Genomic DNA, 16022 nt, shown 5'->3' with positions numbered 1-16022 from the left:
TTGAAAATGGAGCTGTCCAGGAAGAATCAACGCCGTAATCTACATCATTTAGTCATTACTAATTCCATTACCTCAAGATGTATAAAATATTAAAAAACATATAAGTTTCAGCTGTTGTTTTTCTTTGTTTTATTTATTGGTTTTTGTTTTTTTGGGCAGCATTTTGTGTTTTGATGTTCTCTTCCCGTCTCGGTTTGCAGGGCGAGTTCTAGCAGTAAATGAAGCTGTTTTTCCAATTTTTGTCTCAAAGGACCATTTATTCCTGTCGCTCTGCAGATAGGTGTAGAGCTCAAAGAGCAGAAAAGTGTAAGTCACAAGAATTTCTTCTCGTTATATACCCCAGAAGCGCTTAGGCGTTACTCTGAATGCCAGGACTTCACCCTGGGTGAACCAGAAAGGATAGACAACACTTCCCTATATTAACCATGAATGAAAAACTAAGCAGGTTATATATCCCACAAGTGCTAAGGCATTACACTGAATCGTAGGACTTCAGCCTCGGTGAACCAGTGAGACAAAACTTCCCTAGATTAACCTGTGATTGTCAAAGAGACTAAGTATGGTATGTATTCCACAAGCAGTAAGGCATTACTCTGAATATCAGGACTTCAGCCTGGGTGAACCAGAAAAGATAGACAACATTCCCCTTGATTGACCATGAATGAAAAGCTAAGTATGTTATATATTTCAGAAGCACTCAGGCATTACACTAAATGCCAGGACTTTAGCCTAGGTGAACCAGAATCGATAGACAACACTTCCCTATGTTAACCATGAATGAAAAACTAAGTAATATGTTATATATCCCAGAAGCGCTCAGGTATTACACTGAATGTCAGGACCTCAGCCTGGCTGAACGGGAAAGGATAGACAACACTTCCCTATATTAACCATGAATGAAAAGCTAAGTATGTTATCTATCCCAGAAGTGCTGAGTCAATACACTGAATGCCAGGTCTTCAGCCTGGGTGAACCAAAAAGGATAGACAACACTTCCCTATATTGACCATGAATGAAAATCTAAATATGTCATATATCCCAGATGCACATAGGCATTACACTCAATGCCAAGACTTCAGCCTGGGTGAACCAAAAAGGATAGACACCACTTCCCTATACTGACCATGAATGAAAAGCTAAATATGTCATATATCCCAGAGGCACTTAGGCATTACACTCATTGCCAGGACTTCAGCCTGGGTGAACCAGAAAGGATAGACAACACTTCCCTATATTGAGCATAAATGAAAGGTAAGTATGTTATATATCCCAGAAGCGCTCAGGCATTACACTGAATGCCAGGAATTTAGCCTGGGTGAACCAGAAAGGATAGATAACACTTCCCTATATTAACCATGAATGAAAACTAAGTGTGTTATATATCTTTGCGAACTGAATTCCCAGTTTTCTGGGAATTTTGAGAATTCATAGGAATTCCTAGGAATTCTCAAAATTCCCAACTAGGCGAATAAGCTCTGATATGAACTGCTGAAACTGCCTCTGCTGGGCCTCCAACTGGAGCTGCTGCTGCTGTATTGCTGCTTTCTGCTGTGCTGCTTGCAGCTTTAGCTCTTCCCGCTTAATTGCATCCATTCTTTCATTACACTCTTTGAGATATTTGAGTGTGTCAGCCTCAGAGGACCTTCTCCTTTTCAGCCCCGTGTTGTTCTCATCCCCTTCCTCTCCTCGCTTTTTGTTTGCCCCTAGGCCCTCCATGGCTCTTTTTTTTGACTTTATCAGCATTTGTCTCCTCCTCCTTGGTCTTCTTCTTCTGGGCTACTGTTTGCTTCTGTTCAAGGTCAGTAGCATCCTCCCACTCAACAATTACCCCCAACCCCTTCTCCATTTCTGTCAGTTCTGGGATGCTTATCCCACTGGCCCTCTTCTCCTCCTTTATCTTTTGTCTGTATTTAAGTGCTAGCAAGTTGTAGCGAATTTTAACTACATACTGGTCTAAACCAACCTTGAAAGATGGTTCTCTTATTTTCAGTAGTTGATTTATCGCCGCATTCCACTTGGCTCCCCGAGCTGGTGTGCCCTTTTTTGTAGTGTCATCACAAGGGTTATTGGCGATGATTTCCCTGACAAGAACTTTATCATCTTCTTCGGTCCAGCACATGCTGTTAAATACAATTGAGAATCAACCTAGATTAAATCAAAATTAACCTGAAATTACATATGACTTTTGACATCACCTTTCTTCGTCGTCGCTCGCTTGTATTCAGTCAGTCTTATTGTGAGGTTTCTGTGAGTGTCTCCGATGTAGGAGGCGTGGCAGTCGGAGCAAATGACCTTGTAAGCCGCTCCCTGCCTGATTCTTCGGTTCGTCTTCGTCTTTGACGTTTGTTAGTCGCTGACGCACTGTAGTCATGTGTTTGTGGATGAAACGGATCTTGAAGGGTTGTGGAATGGCCGAGATGTTCTAAGAGATGACCTTTATGTATATCTGGTATATCCGTTGTAGTTGTTCAACAATTCAAGCCCCGACCGAAAAATTAATCCGTATCACAAGTATTACAACCTTAAGTTGTCACTCTGCAGAGGGTAACACCCTTACTCAATTCAACTGTGATTCCAAGAGAAACAGCAGACAACACAATCAACACGTGTTGATTCGTTTCACTAAGAAGTGACTCGTTAAGCTTACTGCGGAAGATTTAGGTAATATTTTTTGAAGGGATTGCTTATCTTCTGCTGCAGCACAGGAGACTTCTTTCGGTGGCTCTTCTTAACAAGGTAAGCATGTTTCTGTATCCAGAGTTCAACTTCATCATCGGAAAGACATATCCTTACTCTTCGAAGGACAGTAGGAATTGATAGAATTTGCAAGATTTTTAATAAATGTGGATCAACAACTCTAGCCAGTGATTAGCTGACTCGTCATAGATTTGGCGCGAAGATATTTTTGCACGCCGCGCCAGTTACTTAACAAGAAAAAGAAAAATATTCCAACTGAGGTGGAGGATTGGAAAACGAGTTCTTCTTTATCAAAACACTGACTTTCAAGCCCAAGTCAGTTAAATTTTTCTCGAATGGATAGAAGAGTGTTATGAAGTTCCTGTGGCCTGTATGTTAGAGAGTTAAATTAAACCGTATCCGGCATGGAGCCTAGAAAAGCATCATTATCTACCAAAAACATACCGCATCACAATTTCCTACTTTGGAACTCTGTCGTCTTTCAGTGCACAATATCAACTTTGCTGTCGTTTTTAGTTCAGTGTCAATCTGCTTTGTATGTAGCTTTTCCTGTTCTGTTAAGTCTAACAATCATCATATGTATATGTGCACGATCCTTCGCAGTAAAGCAGTATTTAAGCAATAGTGAAAATCAGACCTGAAAAAAATTCAGGCCTTTTTTTTTTTTTTTTTTTTTTTTCAGGTCTGATTTTCACTACTGCTTAAATACTGCTTTACTGCGAAGAATCGTGCACATATACGTTTCATAACCGCAGTTCATATATATGTATTTCATATATATTTGTTAATCATCATATGTGTCTGAGTTTAACTTAGGAATCTGGAGAAAATTTCAACTAGAAAGTGTTGCCTTACGTACAACAGCAAAAAAGAGCGTCGCGAAGCAGACGCTTGACAGACCCTTTTTTTTCACACTTTCTTGCTTTACTATATTGTCCTCTCTTGGTCATTATAAACGTTTTAATTTATGCAACATATGAAAAATGATAACGCTAGAAGCCCCTTGAGATACACGAAACACACGAGTTCCTCGTCTCACTGTTAAATGTTAACGTCCTCGCTTGTAAAGAAATTTGATCCAGGCAAGAAATATTTGGTATCCTTACCAGACAACTTAACAGTTCTACATGTGTTAACAGAAAAACATCAACAGTTGTCACGTTATTTGATGAATACGCCCATATCGTGACATGAAGGGTTCTACGTGGCACTGCATTAGCTTAAAATGTTTTTCCTATCTCGAACACATGACTACCTCGAAACAAATTACCATGAAATTATAATAACTTTTCAGCTGATCTTATTTCAAGTTGCAAAACTTTGCGCTCTTCTCCTTTGAAACGCCTCGTCTTTTACTGAAAAAAAAAGAAAGTGTTCACCCTAAATCTTTCAGTTATAATTATATGGTCATTAAACGTCGGCAGAGAACAAAAGTCAAAGAATGAATCCGAATTTGCAGAAAGTGAAGTTTGGATCTCATCGAGGGATTCGATTTATCTATTTCAGTTATCCTCTGTGAGTGTATTATGTTGCCATTTTACACAAGAATAAAACTCTTTGTAGTCCTAGTGTCATTCCTCAGTTAAATTCACACCCCTGTTTAAGGCTTTCAGACCTTTCTTATCGTCTGCCTATAGAAAGCATGCTTTCAAAACTCCACAAGATCCTAATCAAAGAAATGAAATAGAAGAGGGGAAATGTTTAAAGGTCACACTGCCTTAAAAAATAAAAATTAATCCACCTTTAGTTCGTTTTTCTTTTCGTTGAGGCGTAGTTAAATCATAAAAATAATGATCACGTTCTTAGATCAAAGACAATTTTTAAATGCATTTTAAGAGTACTGGATACAGAAAACATCTGCACGCGAGCTCAGCCCGTATGAAAGCTACTTCAGCCTCAAACATAAATTTATAATAAATACTTTTAAGATCCAAGTAGAAGACGCAAAGTTTCCTAGAACGAATGAGTGCTGTTAATGTACTTTGCTTGAGATAAAAGTTTATTGGTATTTCTCTCTCTTATTATCATGAATCACTTATATTTAACGGTGTAGAGCGACTGTTTATGCAAAATTAGAAATTGAATATGGCATCAAGCATCAAATGTCATGTGTCTAGAACAAGTTATCCTGAGGAGTTATTACAGTTCTCATTCAAATGAAGACTATCCCTTATTGTGAACTAATAACGCCCTAGTCGGCTTGAAAAGAAGTTTTGAGCCAAGCAAAAAATTTGGTAAACCCTATTAATTAAGTATTAAAATTTACAGAAAAAGGAATGAGCAGATGATACCGTTTGTTTGATCAACTGACATGTATTGGGATATTGTTCACCTCGACTACAGGAACTCCTTGAATAAAATTATCAAATAACTTTTCATCCGTTGTTGATTTGTGTTGTTGCAGAGGCCTGAGCTCTTCTCCTCTAAAAATTTCGTCTTTCTCCGATAAAACTGTTTACCTCAAATTATTCAGTTACAAGTTTACAATGATTGACACGTCGACAGTAAACGATAACCTGAAAACTGCGTCCGAATACGCAAAAAAATCTCTTTCCAAGGCAGAAGGCATTGCATTGTGCGGCGCCTTCATGTTATCGTCTGTCCTGACCACTGCAGGAAACTTGCCCACTCTTGTTATCTTTGCAGTTACAAAACCACTTCGCAAGAAAAGTTTATTTCTAGTTATGAACATGGCGTTCGCTGATCTGATGTTACGAGCCTACTCCGTAACCTTTTACATTTATTAGGGAGCTTTAGCAACGACGACGGCGACGGCGACGAGAATGGGAGAAAAAAATAGGCTTAATGAGGAAAAAAAAATCGCCCTACACGTGCGTTTAACATTTTGGTACATTCTTTGTCGTTCTCGGCAAAACAACAACGTGAAATAATCAAACTTTAGGTTTTCTCAAGAACGTCAGCGCATGACGGTTAATTTTTCTTTCTTTCTCCTTACTTTAACGCCGCTCGTAGTGATATAGTCCCAGAATAGTTCGCCAGCATTTTCCAAGTGAAACACGTCGGAATAACTTCGAAAGAGTTACAAAAACGAAAAGTTAGATTTCGACACGACGTTTTCGTTGCCGTCGCCGTCATAGTTGCTAAAGCTCCCTGTTCTGTTGCAGGAGACTATCAGCTTTGGACAGCAAGATACGGCTACAATCTAGTCTTTAAATGAATCGATTCCATTCTTGCGTTCGGATCGTATCTATCTGTAACCTTCATATTCTGCGAGAGATTTTACGCAGTATACTGGCCGTTTAACTACCGATCACTGTCCGCCAGAACATGCCATAACGCTAGTTTCATATTTTGGACACTCACTGTTTTTCTGTCTTCCATGCTTACTTTTTCATCGGCTTTTAATTTATTGGAACCTATTTTGTATATCTATGTCCTTCTCCTGTTGGGTCTAACAATCATTATATGTGTCTGCAACATGGGGATCTTGGGAGAGTTTCAACACGAAAGTGTTACCTCACAGCATCAAAACAGAGCTCTGCGAAGGAAACGCTTAACAAAGACGTTACTTTTTGTATCCATGCTAGCTTTATTATGTTGGCTTCCCTTAGTTATCATGAACATTTTAATATATTTAACAGAGACAACAATACCATAGAAGTTTTATTTCATGGTGAACATTTACAATTATACAAACTCTTCTGTCAATCCAGTTGTGTATGCACTAAGAATTCCTAAGCTTCAACAAGCGTTGTGTTCGTGCTGTAGGAAGAGGATAGCAGCCATACAGACGGAAAAAATCGAGAAAACAAACCGAGCAGCTGCACCTGCAACGCCGGAGATAGACCAAAGAATCCTTCCACTGAATCCCGCTTACCTGCAAGAAGAGCTTGAACGAGAAGATATGGAAACTCATTTTTGATTAGACAATTTGGTTTTATGAACTGAGTTGATAGTGTAAATCGGGCACCGTAGGGAGTTAAGTTTGGATTTCATCCAGGGATTCGAACACCTAGTTTCATTTATCCTATATAAGCGTAGTATCCTACAGTCTTACACAAGAATAAAACTCCTTGTAGCCTATTCAGAAGTACTGAGTTTCGGTATGCGCAACGTACGTGTTATAGTTGTGAAGTACAAATTTTCAAAATTGAAAACTTTAGAAATAGTGGCTTATTGATGGCTGCAAAACTCTTCTTTCAATCAATTACTTTGTTTTGATTCAAAGAGCCATAAATATGGAGTATTGTTAGAAAATAGGACAATTTTCTATCAGTCTGTTGTGGTTTTGTTGAAGTAGAAACATTTTTGCTCAGAGATACTTTCCCCGAGGCGTACACATTAATTTAGTCTGAATTTTATGCAGGAATGAAAATATGCTATTTTATTTATCCAACACTGCATAATATCTTGTCACGTCACAAACGATTTAAACTCTTCATCATTAGGATGATTATAGCTCTAAAGTTGTTGGTCAGACCTTACCAGTCGCCTTCTTAAGGACACTATGCTTTGTCCGCTTAAGACATTATTTAAAAAAGCGAAACGGAATAAAGAAGACTGCATGTTCAGCTATCGCTACCTTGGAACCAAACTTGGTTTCCCGTTAGTTCGTGTTTTTCTTTTGAATATCGTTTACTTCTAATTTCCTCTTTATCATACTGATACCGATCACTTTTTTATATCAAGGAAAATTTTAAAATAAAACAAACTCTGATCACGAATGTTTTCTTCTGAAGTAAAAGTTAAATTCAGCTCTAAAAATGTTAGCAAGAAATAACCCTTAGAGTGAAAACGACGCTTTGATAAACCTGGTGTCCATGTTGACATTTGTTATCTGCACATGTAATGAGATAGATGTCAGGTCTATGGACTTCACTGTTAAATTTAGCGGAATAAATCGTGTTTATATATATATATATATATATATATATATATATATATTTAACTGCAGACAGTACTGTTTCGGCCTTCTGGGCCTCATCAGTGCAGTGCTAATGCTAGGATGGGGGAGAACCGAGACGGTCACCCCAAACGACCCAACCTTTGTGGTATCGTCTAAGCCATGCCAGAGTGCTCAAACTAGAGTAAACCAGCGAGCATGCGCAATTGCAACGGCAATGACTCATCCTAGATAGAGTGCTCAATTTGGACATGAAAGCAAAGCTTTGTATGCCAAAGAGCTATATGCATATATATATTTTATTTTTCATTTTTATTACCCTATTTTAAGTTGTTCATTTGTGATTGTAAATTGTCTACCATTGTAAATAGTTGCTGAAAAGACTGTACAGGAGTAATTATTAAAGTTTATTCATTTATTCATTCGTTCATAGGCAAGCAAACAAAACAACCGAAGTGGAGAGTAGCAAAATAGTTTCTCTTTATCAAAACACTGACTTTCATTCAAGTCCATGTCAGCTTTGGACAGCAAGACAAGGCTTTTATCTAGTCTTCAGCTGCCTCGATGCCATTCTTGCGTCCGGCTCAATTCTATCTGCAGCCTTCATATCCTGTGATAGATTTTATGCCGTATATTGGATGTTTAACCACCGATCACTGTCCAAAAGATCTTGCAGCATCGCTATTTTCATACTTTGGACACTCGCTGTCTTACTGTCTTCAATGCTTACTCTGTCATCGGTTTTTAGTTTACTGGAACCTGGTTTGTATGCTTTTATGACCGTCCTGTTAAGTCTAACAATAATCAACATCGGGATCTAGAGAAATCTTCAACACGAAAGAGTTGCTTCACAGCATCAAAACAGGGCTCTGCGAAGGAAACGCTTAACAACGACTTTACTTTTTGTATCCATGCTGGCTTTAATTAGTTGTCTTCCATTAGTTATCATGAGTATTTCAATCTATTATACAAAGACAACAATACCTTGGACGTTTTATTACCTAGTGAACAATTTAAATTATTCAAACTCTTTTGTCAATCCAGTAGTGTATGCACTGAGAATTCCTGAGTTTCAGCAAGCGTTGAGTTCGTGCTGTAGAAGAGGATAGCAACCATACAGACGGGAAAAATCGAGAAAACAGACCGAACGGCTGCACCTACAACGTCGGAGATAGAGCTAAGAATCCTTTCACTCAATCCCGTTCGCCTGCAAGAAGAGTTCGTACAAGAAGACATGGAAACCCATTTTTGATTAGACAATTAGGTTTTATAAACTGAACTGGTAAATGTAAATTGGGCACCGTAAAGGGTTAAGTTTGGATTTCATCCAGGGATTCGAACTTGTAGTTTCATTTATTCTATGTAGGTGTAGTATTCCACAGTTTTACACAAGAATAAAACTCCTTGTAGCCTATTCAGAAGTATCGAGTTTCGGTACGCGCTAAGTTTGTGTTATAAACCAAGAAGAGACCAGCCGTGTAGACGGGTCAAATCGAAAGAAGCCTATCGACTGCACTTAAGACGCCAGAGCTAAGATTATAACAACCGACCCCACTCGCCTCCAAATAGAGGTTGAACAAGAAGATATAAAAATTATGGTTTGATCAGCTGAGGCAAGGGGACCATCGGCGCGCTCCTTCTGAGGGCAGGATTATCCGGATTGTTTGCCTGGTGTTCTCTAAAAACAATAAAATAAAACCGTTAGCAACACCAATATAAGTCATATGATAAGATAAGGTCTTCCACCACCTCATAGCTTTGCGATGCACGCTGCGGGTGGTTAGAATCTGGTCAGATCGATCCAGTGCATTCATGTACTGATTGTACATTGCGAAGAACTCAGGCTGAGGTACCTCTTTTGAACTCCACACACAACCAGATCTCTTTTTGCGATTGACCTGAACAGTGTGATTAGCATTACCAGAAGTGGTGATCATAGAGACCACTTTATTTTCGACCCACTCCAAGGGGTCGTTGATGGGAAGAGGTTCGTTGATGGGAAAATTTTTTTTGAATCAGTAACGGACTCTACAACTTTATTCTGAAGTTATTTAACACCAAAAATTTCTGAGTTTGTAAGTTAAATCATAGTTAACCTCTACTAACTATGGTTAAATGATGAACATAAGGGAAATATGTTCCAGTTTCCAGAGGCAGGGTTTTTCAACTAAAATGTTTGTTTGCGAGGAAAAAAATGCGCCTTTTGATTATTTTAGATACTTCTACTTTATTTCCTTAAAAATCATTTCTCTCACGAATATATTTTCTGAATTATTGGGAAGGGAATTTAGGAAATCATCAACCACTTTGTAGTATAAAATTTTACATAAAACACAGATGCAAGCCTCCTTGCATCCAAATTTACATTGTGTATTATCATTAGAAGTATTGGTTACTTCTATTTAGTACAAATAGACTTATTTGGGATTAGTTAAGACAGTGCATTAGTTATCTCTATTGAGGTCTGACAATGACTTACAGCTGCCTTACGTTTGTTTCGAAAATGATGCTACGACGTTTCGATAAAGCCACAAGGAAAGTATTTGGAAAAAAAAAAACAAAAATCATTTTCCCTTTTCATTATTTTTCCAACTTTTCCCCCAGTTTTCATATTTATTAAAATTAAAATCGTTTGGTTGGTCTTCCTGTTCCTGAGGCCGTGAGGAAAATAAATAGTGGGATGTTACTTGAAATGCAGAGCACCTGCAATGCAAAATCTACAAATTCGAGGAACAGAATTAGCTCCTCTTTTGAATTAAGCTTCAATTTCCTTTAGTAGAGGAAATATTTTATATATTTTGTTATTATTCAAGTTTGTGACTCGCAATGACCAGATAAATTTTTGAAAAAAAACCTGTTTAAAAAATTGGAAACTTTGTCGCATTAATTACCATTTAGAACACCTCCAGATATAAAATTTTTTCTAAGTACAACCAATCAACTCAAAACGTAACTTTCTTTTAAAAGATGTGCTATCTTTTACGTTTTTTTTTAATTAAAATCGCGTGTGAATGAGTGTATAAGTGTGCTACCTTTCCGCAGTAATAGGATCAACAGCCATGAGTAACCTAAAGCGCCATCGCTACCCCTAGTTGGAAACATTAATTACCATTTAGAACGACTCCAGATATATTACTTCTTCTAAACAACCAATCAACCCAAACCCAAACTATCTTTTTAAAAGTTGTGCTGGTTACAGTTGTGCCATCTTACTATTCTTGCTTAACATCACGTGTGTGTGCATATATATGCGCTACCCTTCCGTAGTAATAAGATCAACAATCATGAATAATCTAAAGCGCCATCGCTATCACTAGTTGGAAACAATAGATACCATTTAAAACACCTCCAGATATATTATAGTTTTAAGTACAACCAAACAACTCAGACCTAAATTTTCTTTCTAAAAATTGTGCAAGTTACAGTTGTGCCATCCTTTACGTGTGTGTGCGTGTAAAAATGCGCTACCTTCCCTCAGTAATACGATCAACGTTAACACTAATGAGCAACCTAAAACGCGATCGCTACCGTGTTTAGCGACGGTGTCTTTTTCGTGGTATAAAGTTTCGTATGTCATATTTGAGCGATAAATTAGAATATATCCCACTGCAAGATGCAATAAGCCAGGTGTTACAGCCAAAAACGCCACGTCTATTTTTCACAACACACTTTTAATAAATGCACCGCCCTTGCTGTAAGCTCAACTGAACTACCAATAGGTTTTCGTCGGTTGAACTTTCACTATTTTTAACACATTATATAGGGTTGAGTGTTGTGCTTCCTAATTTTCCTTGATTGTTAGAGGGGAAGACGTATAAGCGTTCCGTGCGTGGTTTTAACACGTAAGCGGTCTTTTTATTTTTTAGAAGTGTAAAAGCATAAAACCTTCAAAGTATTGAATTCCCGTCCAGCCGCCAGGTGATTTGTGCGTGAGACAAATTTATTTGAAAAATGAATCTCCTTCTCTGAAATGGTTAATGGACTGATCAGGCTTCAACATAGTTACATCCGTAAGGAATCAGGCTAATTCTCAAAACCATGGTCTAAAGCATCAAGCCTGTCCATCAGACTTTTCTACAAATTCCTTGAGGTAAATGGTAATGTGTCATACCTTAGATCACCCTTAAAACAACTCTTGTCTCGATGTTCTTAAAGTGTATTTCTTTTCTTTCTTTCTCATAATTTAGTACTGGGAAGTCCCAAGTCAATAGCCTGGCAACAGTTTTCATTTCAGTCAATTACAGGTATACTATAATGCTATGATGAGACATTCAAAATTTCTCAATTTATGTTATATTTTCTTAATACGTTTGATCTTCACATGAAGAGAACAAATAATAACGTAATGTGAGAGAATGAAGGAATCAGAATGAAACTGGAAAAAATAATTTTGTAGAGTCTTCGTTTTTCAGCGGAATGGCTCCTGTTAGAAAATATGCAGGATTTTGCATTACGAAAATGGTAACTACTGACTTCGTTAAGACACTATCAACGGTGACCAGTATTTACATCCAGAATGGGAGGGGTGAAGGTCAACAGAATTACGAAATAAAATAGGAATGTTTTTAACTTAAACCAAAACATGAACCTGGACGTAGAGCATGACATGCAATTTAATTCTTGGATTCATTGCTAATTATCTATCATGAGAAGCCACATTTACCTGTTTCCCGAAACTCTGTTGACATCCCAAAAGATCGTTGCTCTAATAAGAGTAAAATCAACTCAAATAAATATAAATTGCTTAGTTTTTTTTTTCCGTGGGAGTTTGCAATCGATTCCTTTTTCTCCATCCCTGTTTGTTTGTTTCGAATTAAATTTAAAGGATCACGAAAGTTACGTTTGCACATAATTCATAAAAATAATAATAATAATAATTCTCTCATTCCATTAAAGCTAAACAACAGACCAAAAAGAAATTAAGCATGGTATTAAATGAGATCGAAGTGATCATCCTCACAGTCCTTTACGCCATCACGATGCTCGTAACATTTGCAGGGAATGGTCTCCTTATCTACATCGTGTGGAAGAAACCTGAGGTAAGATCACTGACAAGCTTTATGTTCGTCAACATGGCTATCGCCGATGTGCTGGTGGCATTGGTTGTGATGCCCTGGTCGATTTCCCAAGTACATACAGACGGCTTATGGATGATACCAGGAGTATTTGGAGAAGTCATGTGCAAAGGTGTGGTATACATTGCCTATGCCACATTAACAGCGTCCATTCTCTGTCTGACAGTCATGGCAGTGGATAGGTACTATGCCATTGTTCATCCCCTTCGCCGCTATCTTTGGTTTCGGAAACCTAAACTAACTGTTCCATTGATTTGGATCTTTTCACTGGCTTCAATGTCCATTTTTCCAGCTGCTCAAACCGTGGAAGACCACAATTCCCAATGCAGGCTATCTGTTTACGTTTTGGGTGATCCATTTAAGGCTATCCGAGGCCTATTCCTCTACCTTGTGGTATTGAACTATCTGATCCCTTTGAGTGTTATTTCTTTTCTGTACACTATAACTGCAAGGAGGTTATGGTTCCATGTCGCACCTGGAAATCAGCATGTAACAGGGAATCGACAGCAACACGAGACATCTAAGAGAAGAGTGGTTCGGATGCTCATTATTGTAACCTGTGCGTTTTCCTTTTGCTGGCTTCCTGCACACGTGGTTCACATGATATTTGTCATGAAAGCATGGAACGTTAAGGTAACTCTTCAGCCGATTGTCATGTTTGTGTGTTTTTGGTTTGGTCACGCTAACAGCGCCATCAACCCATGGCTGTACATTTCCCTGAGCACCAAGATCAATATAGCATTTGTAAGAATGGTGACTAGAAAAAGGAGCCAGTCACCTCCGAGTCTCAGCGTCCAAACATCACATGTCCTTTTACAACTTGAAAAAGGAGCTGTCCAGGAAGAATCAACACCGCAATCTACATCCTTTAGTCATTACTAATTCCATTACCTTAAGATGTAGAAAATATTAAAAAAACATATAAGATTCAACCTTGCAGGATCAATGTAATGAAAAGAAAAATCAAAGAGATTGATCTATTAGAAGCAGAAACTACGCGTAGCAGGATGTCACATGGTAAATGACATAATTGAGATGTTGATATGAGAACTCGCAAGTAGTAATAATTAGAACCTAACTAGCTGGCTGCTTCGAACGATCCAGCCTCAACCAACTTACAAGCACTGACAAGAGCACTTTAGAAAACCATTTTTGTCGAGGGCAGGGCTGCATGTAAGAAAGAAAACAAATGTGTATTGAGCAAATCTCTGCTGAATACCTCGTGGAACCGAATTTAACAGTACTCTTCCGTCTTGGTCTGCACAAAGGAGGCGAATCGTGTTGTGCGAGAATCTAAGTAAAACATCTTAGACAATCGAGCTACTTATACAAGTTTGATCCCACTGACTTGTCAATTTAACTCGGGATTATAGATAGCACAAAGGCAAAAGGAACATCATAACAAGGGTTTCCTTATCAGCTAATACTTGCTAGCAGACTTACAACAAGTGGCGAATGAAGGATTTTCCAAAAGCGATCATTGCAAAATTTTTCTCAGGGTACCGTTCCTCGAAAGTCCTGCCAACTTAAGGGGCTCGAAGCCATATTTTATAATCAAAAGTTGAAGAATAGAGAAGCAGGCTCTGAACCCATAACCAGTCTATTTTGTTTCTTTAGCTGCCAGCTTTATTGAAAAATCCCCAAAACGTTTGAACTTCCATCTTGAAACTAGAACACCTTTACGGGCCTGTTAAGTTAGCGGGACCTTCGAGAATTGGGGCCCGGAGTTGATTTAGATTGCAAGTTTAGACGTATAAGCAGGCCGAGTATCTTGTTTTGGATTCCTGTAAATGGTCGTTTTCTTCAGTGCTTTTGGTAGCGAGCCAGTCACCTCCGAGTTTCAGCGTCCAAACATCACATGTCCTTTTACATAGATTGATCTATTAGAAGCAGAAAATACGCGTAGCAGGATGTCAGTAAGTAAATGACATAATTGAGATGTTGATATGAGAACTCGCAAGTAGTAATAATTAGAACCCAACTAGCGGTTTACTTCGAACGATCCAGCCTCAGCTAACTTACATGCACTGACAAGAGCACTTTAGAAAACCATTTTTGTTGAGGGCAGGACTGCATGTAAGAAAGAAGAAATGTGTATTGAGAAAATTTTTGCTGAATACCTCGTGGGACCGCATTTAACAGTACTCTTCCGTCTTGGTCTGCACAAAGGAGGCGAATAGTGTTGGGCGAGATTCTGAGTAAAACAGCTTAGACAATCGAGCTACTTATACGAGTTTGATTCTACTGACTTGTCAATTTAACTCGGATTTATAGATAGCCCAAAGGCAAAAGGAACATCATAACAAGGGTTTCCTTATCAGCTAATACTTGCTAGCAGACTTACAACAAGTGGCGAATGAAGGATTTTCCTAAAGCGATCATTGCAAAATTTGTTTCAGGGGACCGTTCCTCGAAAGTCCTGCCAACTTAAGGAGCTCGAAGCCATATTTTATAATCAAAAGTTAAAGAATAGAAAAGCAGGCTATGAACCCATAACCTGTCCATTTTGTTTCTTTAGCTGCTAGCTTTATTGTTTAATTCCCAAAACGTTTGAACCCCCATCTTGAAACCAGAACACCTTTACGGCCCTGTTAAGTTAGCGGGACCTTCGAGAATTGGGGCCCGGAGTTAATTTAGATTACAAGTTTAGATGTATAAATAGGCAGAGTATCTTGTTTTGGACTCCTGTAAATGATCGTTTTTCTTCAGTGCTTCTGGTAGCGCTAATCAGGTGTATTTGCATGCGTTGTATTTTTCGTAATCATAATTTCTCTCTTTATTTCAGTATAACAGTCTTCAAAGAGGGCCTCGGATAGTTTAAGTTTGTTAAAATGGAAAACAAAGTAAAATAAATGATGATAACAAGGATAACGTCTTCTAATGATAATTGCACTGTACCAATGTTTTTCATTGTGTGCCAAGCCGGTAGGATATGATAGGATGTTTCTTGTCCTTTTAATTTTCGTGGACGGGCATGACAGAAACGTTTAGTTATAAAAACCGTATTAACTCGGAAGATGTGACCATATTATGCCATTCATTGGTCTTCGACATTCAATATGGTTTTCATGTATCCAAACTGGGAGGGAGAAAGGACGGCAGGCAAACGAAAACAACTATTCGACTAAAAAAATAATTTTTTTGGATACCCATAAGCTTATTCATTTATATTTCCATCAAGATCCAATGCGATAGACATGTGAAATAATTTTCAACTGGAAGAAGGGGGGTTTACCGAGACTTTTTTTTCAATTAAACTTTTGTTCTTGTTCAGTCTTCCTTTTTATGTCCTAAAAGTCCACAAGAAAACTTTCTTTTCGTGAGGGTTGGAGCCAACAAACAAACCCTTCATCGTCGAAAGATTCAGATCTCACGCACGCTATTTG

The 16022-nt window shown here is 38.2% G+C and overlaps 1 protein-coding gene across 2 annotated transcripts; it reads left to right on the top strand.

Moving 5' to 3' along the window:
• Positions 1-11312: 11312 nt before the first annotated feature.
• On the top strand, positions 11313-15912 carry LOC148739254 (tachykinin-like peptides receptor 86C). Of its 2 annotated transcripts, none has more exons than XM_088749848.1 (3): positions 11313-11658; positions 11749-11805; positions 12458-15912. In XM_088749848.1, the coding sequence occupies exon 3, from the start codon at positions 12487-12489 to the stop codon at positions 13516-13518; it is 1032 nt and encodes a 343-aa protein (XP_088605974.1). In that variant the 5' UTR covers positions 11313-11658; positions 11749-11805; positions 12458-12486; the 3' UTR covers positions 13519-15912. The 2 variants fall into 2 exon arrangements, with proteins under 2 accessions (XP_088605974.1, XP_088605973.1); XM_088749847.1 differs by having other exon boundaries at positions 11314-11651.
• The last annotated feature ends 110 nt before the right edge of the window (positions 15913-16022 follow it).

Source organism: Stylophora pistillata, chromosome 2 (genome assembly GCF_964205215.1).
Source record: "Stylophora pistillata chromosome 2, jaStyPist1.2, whole genome shotgun sequence".
NCBI classification, from domain to species: Eukaryota; Metazoa; Cnidaria; class Anthozoa; order Scleractinia; family Pocilloporidae; genus Stylophora; species Stylophora pistillata.
Note: the sequence above shows the minus strand (reverse complement) of the source record. Positions and strands in the feature narration are given on the sequence as shown.